We start from the raw sequence: 8309 nt of genomic DNA on the forward strand, positions 1-8309 counted from the left end.
GATTGTTTTGGTCTGAATCGATACTGGCCAAAAAGCCTGAAGCAAAGTGTTGTCATGGTTGTTGCATCTCGGGCTGCTGACGCGGCCGTTAAGCATAAGATCCTGTCAATGCAGTCGGGAGAGTATGAGTGCTGTGGGTGTATATCAGACCTTGGCTAGAGTGATAAGTAGCAAAAAAGAGCATACACATAGTTTACCCACTTTCGTCCGTAGTATGTCGCCAGCCGAGGCAGGAAGAGAGGAGAGGGAAAAAGTCAATGATTTGCTACCTAGTGTCTTGATAGTCACTCAATGGTTGTTGATGGACAATAATTTGGTGATGTATCCGTATCGTAGATTGTATTGTCTGAGGCAGACGTGGGCCCATCCATCCATCTACCCACATGTCTCTTAACCATTTAGTAGGAAATTAGTGCATGCCGCCCAAATGGAGATATTTCTCACACCAGGCTCATGGGCCGCCACACCCGTTCGCACCTTGACCTCGCCCTGGCATCTCCTCGAGCCGGTCACTGGCCTCTTTCGGGTCTTGTTGTCTGAGAGCCCCTGGATTGATGGAGCCGAAACTGGCCTGTTGGTGCCCTGCTCTGTCACTTTGCCATCCAACTTGGAACCCACCTAGCTTCCAAGCCACCCTGGTTAGCCATTGCCATCCTAGCTTAGCCAACCCCCATGTAGGCGACGCCGAATTCCCACCGTGCACTCATCTCGGTCGACATCTTTCATCTCCTCCCTCCCATTTCCTCCTCCTCTTTTTCTTCCCCTTCGTCGAACTCTTACTTCCTCTCATTGTCGGTAATATTCTCGTCCAGTTTTTCTCTTCACGCCACTCGTTTCCTGTCAGGCTCAATTGTGACTTTCTGTCCATACGCCAGACTTTTATCTACCTAATTCAAAGAATATCTGTACGATTATTCCCTGCTGCATATCTCGATCGTTCGCCGAGAAACCACCCAAGATTTTAAATAAACACCATCCACAAAATCGCAGGATCTTTTCCAATTACAAAATAGGTACGTATTGCATTGGACGATCGAGTCGCTCGGTCGACTATTCCAGCTCCAGCTCGCCGAGACGCGAATTCACTTGGCTTGTGCTTGTGCTTGATTGGTTTCAACCGACCCGTTCCGTGTCTCCTACCTTCTGTTTTCTTTTCCTCCTCCCTCACCTGCCTCGAACAACCAAAACTTCTTCACTACACCGTCTTCCTTCTCCATATTCTCAGCGTCTTGGGTCGTTTCTATTCTTTAGATCTGACTTTTACGCTTCCTTTCCTTCCTTCCTTCCTCATCTATCTCACATCTCCTAATAGGTTAGTAACCTCCAAAAACATCCCTTTCACTCAAAAGGGGGTACACGAAAACATCAACATCTCTACACAAACCTGTCCTGCCATCTCGCACTGCAGTATCACATTTTTTCGAGACAATTACATCTTGGAGCGACATTCATACGAATAATCGCTACCAGCACCCAACCCTCGCGCGATCGCTTTTAGTCGACAATATCTAACTGTGCTTATTTAGATCATAATGCATTCCGTTAAGGTTCTTTCTGCCATTGCGGCACTCGGTGTCTCCGCGGTTTCCGGTACGTTCTATATATGAATACTTCTGTGCTGGAACATGACTGACGATTATATGTAGCCGCTTCCACCTGCACAAGCAACATCAAGGTTTCCGAGCCCACTCCCAGCATTGACTGCGACGTTGTCGATGGCGATATTACTATCGACAAGAGCGTTGCTGGTACCGTTGTCATCAACGGCCCCAAGCAGATCAAGGGTGACTTCATTGCCAAGAGTGCTGGCGACATCATTTCTATTTCCAGTACCTCTATCAACGCCATTGGCGGCAAGTTCGAGCTTAACAACCTTGAGGCCCTTAGCAACCTCGAGTTTTCCTCCCTCACCAGCCTGGGCGAGCTTAGTTTCATCAAGCTTCCCCGTCTCGGTGAGCTGAACTTTGGTACCGAGGGTGTTACTAAGATCAAGACCATTCAAATCACCGATACCTTCATCAGCGACCTGAGCGGTCTTAGCGTTGCCACCGTCGAGAAGTTCCAGATCGACAACAACCGCAAGATGAACACCTTCAACTCTGACCTTGTCAACATCACTTCCGAGCTCAAGATCTTCGACAACGGAAACGATATCATGGAGATTACCATGAACAAGCTTGAGACTGCTGCCGAGATCCAGATCTCCAGCGCAAAGTCTTTCATGGTCCCCGCTCTCAAGGAGGTTACCAAGAGCTTGAAGCTTAGCGCCAACCCCGAGCTCAAGTCTTTCAGCGCTCCCAACCTGACCGTCATTGAAGAGACTCTTTCTCTCATTGACATGAAGAAGCTCACCAACGTCTCTTTCCCCGAGCTCGAGGAGATTGGTGGCGGTTTCACTATTCAGAACAACACCAAGCTCCTAGCCATCGATGATTTCCCCAAGCTTGAGAAGGTCACCGGTGGTGTTGCTCTCCGAGGCAGCTTCGAGAAGTAAGTTGAAATCATCATTGTCTACCAGCTTTTCTAACGCAAACTTTCACAGGGTCAAGCTTCCCAAGCTTGAGCAGGTTAGCGGAAGTGTCGTCGTTTCTTCCACTACCGATATCGAGGAGTTCTGCAAGTTTTTCGACGACATGAAGAAGGACAAGAAGATTGATGGTGAGGAGAAGTGCTCTTTCAACAACAAGAATGCCAACAAGGGTGAGGACGGTGGCCAGAAGAGCGATGGTAGCGGTTCTTCCCAAAGCAACGAGGACGATGACAGTGCCGCCGGCAGCGTCAGCATCAACATGGCTGTCCTTGCCCTTGCTGGTGTCGCTGCTGTTGCCCAGCTCTTCTAAGCATAGACGAGGCAAAACTGTTAGCTTTTCTTTTTAAAGGCGTCATTCTTTGTCGTCATTATGTTTCCCGACTTCTCTTTACGACATATTGTGCTTGGTCATCCTTCATGGGGCACAAATTGCTTTTCATGGGGGCGGTAACTGCGTGTAAAGGATAACCCGTTAGAGCTTAATAATCGATTGCATTTGGACTTTGAACGTTTTTCTTTCGACTTTGAAGTGATGTCCTAGAATGTTACCTAAGTTCTTTTTCTCCCCCTGCTGCTTAGCAAAACTAAGCATTAATTTTCTTGTGCTTGCTTTATGATCTGCTCGTTGTTTCTGTGCAGTGGGACTGTTCTCGCCGTACCAGAAACAAGTTCAACGATTAAGAGTGCCCAAGTTGGACACTACGTATAACGATCATCCAGTTCCCGGTGTTCATAGAAGGGCCCTCCAGTATCGATAGCCCCTCGCATCTCATATTGGCGATATTGTGGAGAGAACCTCGAGGTGACAGGGGAATTTCACATGAACAAGAATGCGTTATCAGATATTCCTTTGTTGCTACAGCGCCTGACCTCTCAACTTCTCCACAATTGGCCTTCTGGGTATCGTTGATTCCAAATACTGGGAATAATTTGTTCATCTCTTCTCATCTTCTGCCACGAAAGCTCTATCTAGTTATAGATCCCTTGTTCAAACTTCTCCGTATCATAGAATTCTGGTATGATCGTATTGCCATTAAATACACGACCATCTAATTCGTTCACAGCCTGTGCGATGTGGTTAGCTGACTGAATCATAATCAGGTAAGAGAAGAAAACTCACTCTGAGTGCCGAAACCTGGTTTGTGAATTTGATGAAGACCTTGCGGCTCTCCTGGTCGATGTATAATCTCTCCACACGTCCGTACTGTACCATCACCGTCAGTCCCGAAGCATAACATGGTTTGAAGACGATACCAACATACCTTTTCTCCACACTCCTCTCCAATTTCTTGTCCTAGACCTCCCGCAATCTCTTCCTGCAAATTAGGCATATTCTCCAGCATGTCTCGTAGTACTATAACATCGCTCATAGTGCCAAATTTGCCCGCATTCTCCTCCTTTCGTTTACCTCCGATGATTTTGCCCTTGCTGCCAGGCTCAGCCCAGCCTCCGCCATCGGCATCTGCCTTCTTCCGTCGTTTCTCGACCTGTACGCGGAGAGGGTTGATAATTCCCGACTCATCGGCACCTAAACCGCTGCCTTTAGTCCACCCATACTTACTCATGAGTCGCTGTGCGAAACCCGTCTGTCCTGGGCGGCTTGACCGAGGTTGTAGATCATCGTCGGCTTGTGAAGGGGAACCAGCACCGAGGGCTGGGGGCGGTGAGTAGCCATCATCTTCTGCATCGCCTCCTGCTGCTTCCGGCTCATTCTGAGTTTGTGTATATCTCATAGGAGCGCGTGATATCGTGGCTGAATTCGAAGTCACAGGGGGTGACGGTGGTGGAGCTGGTTGAGCCTGAGAAAGAGCTTGACGGCGAGCAAAGGCATCGTCTCCAGTCGCATCGTCCGGAGGAGGTACCGGGGCTGCTGCAGGAGGCGATTGAGGCGGTGGCGGTGGTACAAAGGAGTAGGAGGAGGGCGGTGCGAAATGATCTGATGCTTAGTTAGAAGCGGAACACCTGGGCAATGGTGATTGTGCTCACTTGAAGGTACAGGTCGGGCGTCTTCATCCTCATCTGAAAGGTCGCTCTCAACGCGTTTTCGTCGGTGTTTATAAAGCAAAGCTTTCCAGTCTCTGACCTCTTGGACCTTCTCATCGCTATGAAGATACTCTTCCACGTTAGTTGGCCTCGTAGGATCGTAGATGTCATCCCAATTGGTTTCTATATCTTCCTGTTGCCTCCTTTTCTTTTTCTTGCGGCCACCGCGCTGTCGTTTCTCGCCCATCCCATACATCCACTCATCTTCTTCGGTAGCGGCCCAGTCGGCCAATGTGGTCTTTGCTTGTGCAGGAGCTGGAGGAGCAATGGTAGGGATTTGCTTGGAAGCAACGGCTTTAGGAAATGTTGGCTTCGTCTTTGTCTGTTTAACTTGAGGGCGGCGTATAGGTTGAAAGCGAAGGGCGGGATCAATGGGCTTTTTGGCAGTCGCTTCTGCCGATGCGCTGTCTGCCTGATTATAAAGAACAGGCGCCGATGAGATTGTGGCTGACGCTGTAGAGCTTTCGTTGGGATCGAGGAGATTTTCGTAGAGTGAGAGCGCTCCCTGGGGAGGCGGCGGAGGAGGAGCTGCCATTGTTGTAGATAGCTGGAGGCCAGGATGATGTAAGGTGTGTAGAGTTGGACGGTGTTTCAATTCAATGTGCTTTGTTCTTTTATTTCCTTAGCCCATGGGTTCATTCTGCAAGGTTTCTCTATTCTTTCGTAACAGGAAACCGGGTGTCTGTATTCGCATATCGTTTTTATGTGAAGTATTAGAGACCGAGAGTATTGATTGAAGTATGAGCTTGCGACAGAGTGAATGCGCCGGGTAAATAACGGGAGCCAACAGGTACCTGCAGAGCTTAGATGCCCGGGCAAGCCTGAGCACCTAGCAGCCACTGACCGGGCTACCAGAGAGTAGCGGGCACCTGCCTGCCTGCCCCTCCAATGATTCACGTAGACCCCACCAAAACTTTGGAAGCTCCCACTCACTCATCCTACTAAGGCACCTATGGTGACTGCAGTTCCATGGCATGTCCTTTAAGCCCAAGTGATTTTTAGGTTCTGCTTTATTTCTTTATTTCTTTCTCCCATTTGCATCTTGCCACTGTATTACTGCGAGTATCCGCGCATTACAAAAGCTTGCAGTTGCTTCTACCAGGCAGCCAAAGCTTGTTTCCTAGCGCAGATAAAGGAAGAGCTCTATTTCGAGGTCAAAATCGTCACTGGTCACCACCGCCTCCCCCCACCATACCGACCTTTCTTCTTCACCCTGCGACCGAACTACTCTCCCACAACACCACACATTGCCCACCATGGCCGACCTTGCGAGCCGCATTACGAAACCCGAAGAGGGCGCCACCGAGACCCCCGCTGAGACCCCCGCTGAGAATGCTCCTGCTGCTTCTGGCGAGCTTGGCCAAGTCGACGGCAATGTTGAAGACTTGGGCGGCTCTGGCCTCCAGGAGCCTGAATGGGATGTCGAAGTCTCCCTGAGCGAGCTCCAAAACAATGAAGCTACACCATTCCACTCTGCCACTACCTGGCAGGACCTCGGCCTGTAAGTGGAAGTCCATTTGCTGCACGGTCCTCACTCACAAATCTATTACAGTCGTGAAGACCTCCTAAAGGGCCTCCTTTCCCTCAACTTCTTGAAGCCCTCCAAGGTCCAGGGCAAGTCCCTTCCCCTGATGCTCAGTGACCCTCCACGAAACATGCTGGCTCAGTCACAGTCTGGAACTGGAAAGACCGCTGCCTTTGTCACGGCGATATTGTCGCGTGTCGACTTCAGCAAGCCTGACCAGCCCCAAGCCTTGGCTCTTGCGCCCAGTCGAGAGCTTGCCCGACAGATCGAAGGAGTCATCAACGCCATCGGGCGCTTCGTTGAGAACAAAAAGGTTGCTGCTGCTATTCCCGGCGTCCTTCCTCGCGGAGAACCCGTCAGAGCTAGTGTCATTGTCGGTACTCCTGGCACAGTGATGGACATTATTCGACGCCGACAGCTAGATATCTCCCAGCTCCGTGTTCTCGTACTAGATGAGGCCGATAACATGCTGGACCAGCAAGGCCTGGGCGATCAGTGCCTACGAGTCAAGAAGTAAGAAATTGAAGAAAGGATCCATACTTGATTGACATGTTGCTGACAAGTTTTGCAGCATGCTGCCTAACCATATCCAGGTGCTTCTTTTCTCTGCTACCTTCCCTGAGAACGTCATGAAGTATGCCACCAAGTTCGCTCCCAACGCGCACAGCCTCAAGTTGCAGCGCAGTGAGCTTACTGTGAAGGGCATTTCTCAGATGTTCATTGACTGTCCTGATGACAACATCAAGTATGACATTCTGTGCAAACTCTATGGTTTAATGACTATCGGCCAGTCTGTCATCTTTGTCAAGGTACGTGCCAGTTTGTATCGTCGAGCTACAGAATGCTAACTTAGCCACAGACCCGAGAAAGCGCAAACGAGATCCAGAGACGAATGGTCGCAGATGGTCACAAGGTTTCTGCCCTTCACGCCGCCTTTGATGGATCCGAGCGAGACAACCTTTTGTCAAAGTTCCGCCAAGGCGAGAACAAGGTTCTCATTACCACCAATGTGTTGGCTCGTGGTATCGACGTTTCCAGTGTGTCCATGGTTATCAACTATGATATCCCCATGAAGGGACGAGGTGACTCGGAACCCGATGCCGAGACCTACCTTCACCGTATTGGCCGAACTGGACGATTTGGCCGTGTCGGTGTCAGCATCAGCTTCGTTTACGATAAGAAAAGTTTCGATGCCTTGAGCAAGATTGCCGAGATGTACGGTATTGATTTGGTCAAGCTTGATACCGAGGACTGGGATGAGGCTGAGGAACGTGTGAAGGAGGTCATCAAGAAGAACAGAGCTCAGGCTTCTTACGCCCCCAGTGCGACTGAACCTAAGGCCGCCGAAGGTGCTTAGTATACACCCGCGCCACAAGGACACCGTGCTGGTTACATGAACTACGGCACTCCTAACTTTAACGGTGCATTTCACGGCATGAATCACAATGGAATGGCCGACAACGCCATGACCTATTAGGGCTACATGGACCGCGATGAAATAATTTGCTGCGCCATGCAGTCGAGGCGAATATATCGCTATCATTGGATCAGCCAACTTTGATTTGGTTGTGCTGGCGCAGTGTTGAGATGAAGTATGATGACGGGCCAAATCTAGCTACCCTGTACATGTAGCATTTCATGCGGGCTCTGAGATACCAAAGACAGAGAAAATCATTCATTCCTATGTCTTAACTTTCACTTACTTTCCTCTTCTGTACCGTGATGTATTATGTAAATGGTACATACGTACCAAGTCTTCTAGTTTTCAAGATTTAGTCTGTATTTGTTATCCTCTTTAAACTATAAGTCCTAGGTTAAATCCTTCTTTAATAATATAATCAATAGCAACCTCTTCCAGTAAAGTTAAATCTCAATAAGTTAGGTATATATGTTATATTAGCTACTAAACTCTAATAACAGTAAATACATATTAATAGCTACCAAGCTATATACAAGGTAACTTCTTCCTTCTTCTATCTTTAACCTTTAATTAACCTAACATAACAAGTCATCATCTAACATACTAAGCTACTCAGTTAGTTAATCAACCCCAGTTCCCTTCGCTACGCATTACTAACCATTACAGCTTACCCACAATGCCAGTTATACAAAGAGGTCTAGCCAAGACCTCCTATCAGTACATTAACCTTAATGCTAGCCTATCGTATAAGAAGATTAAGCCAGCCCTTTGGAATTATAATAACATTAATA

General features: G+C 48.7%; 3 protein-coding genes across 3 annotated transcripts; 2 read left to right on the forward strand and 1 right to left on the reverse strand.

The window, feature by feature from the left end:
- Window positions 1–1289: 1289 nt before the first annotated feature.
- Window positions 1290–3038, forward strand: B0J16DRAFT_334049 (uncharacterized protein). The gene is made up of 3 exons (XM_046126923.1): window positions 1290–1590; window positions 1647–2490; window positions 2543–3038. Exons 1-3 carry the CDS (start codon window positions 1533–1535, stop codon window positions 2838–2840), a joined length of 1200 nt encoding a protein of 399 aa, XP_045986878.1. The 5' UTR covers window positions 1290–1532; the 3' UTR covers window positions 2841–3038.
- Window positions 3039–3362: 324 nt separating this feature from the next.
- B0J16DRAFT_68002 (uncharacterized protein) lies at window positions 3363–5320 on the reverse strand. Its single transcript, XM_046134285.1, has 4 exons — window positions 4517–5320; window positions 3793–4466; window positions 3651–3734; window positions 3363–3595 (listed from the first exon to the last, which is right to left on the reverse strand). Exons 1-4 carry the CDS (start codon window positions 5106–5108, stop codon window positions 3500–3502), a joined length of 1446 nt encoding a protein of 481 aa, XP_045986879.1. The 5' UTR covers window positions 5109–5320; the 3' UTR covers window positions 3363–3499.
- A 509-nt stretch (window positions 5321–5829) lies between these two features.
- Window positions 5830–7455, forward strand: B0J16DRAFT_263058 (ATP-dependent RNA helicase DBP5; the record flags this gene model as incomplete). Its single annotated transcript, XM_046123326.1, has 4 exons — window positions 5830–6074; window positions 6126–6611; window positions 6670–6907; window positions 6958–7455. 4 exons carry the CDS (start codon window positions 5830–5832, stop codon window positions 7453–7455), a joined length of 1467 nt encoding a protein of 488 aa, XP_045986880.1.
- Between the last annotated feature and the right edge of the window lie 854 nt (window positions 7456–8309).

Source organism: Fusarium flagelliforme (assembly GCF_020744385.1).
Source record: "Fusarium flagelliforme strain FIESC 12 MPI-CAGE-AA-0113 chromosome Unknown B0J16scaffold_2, whole genome shotgun sequence".
Taxonomy (NCBI): domain Eukaryota; kingdom Fungi; phylum Ascomycota; class Sordariomycetes; order Hypocreales; family Nectriaceae; genus Fusarium; species Fusarium flagelliforme.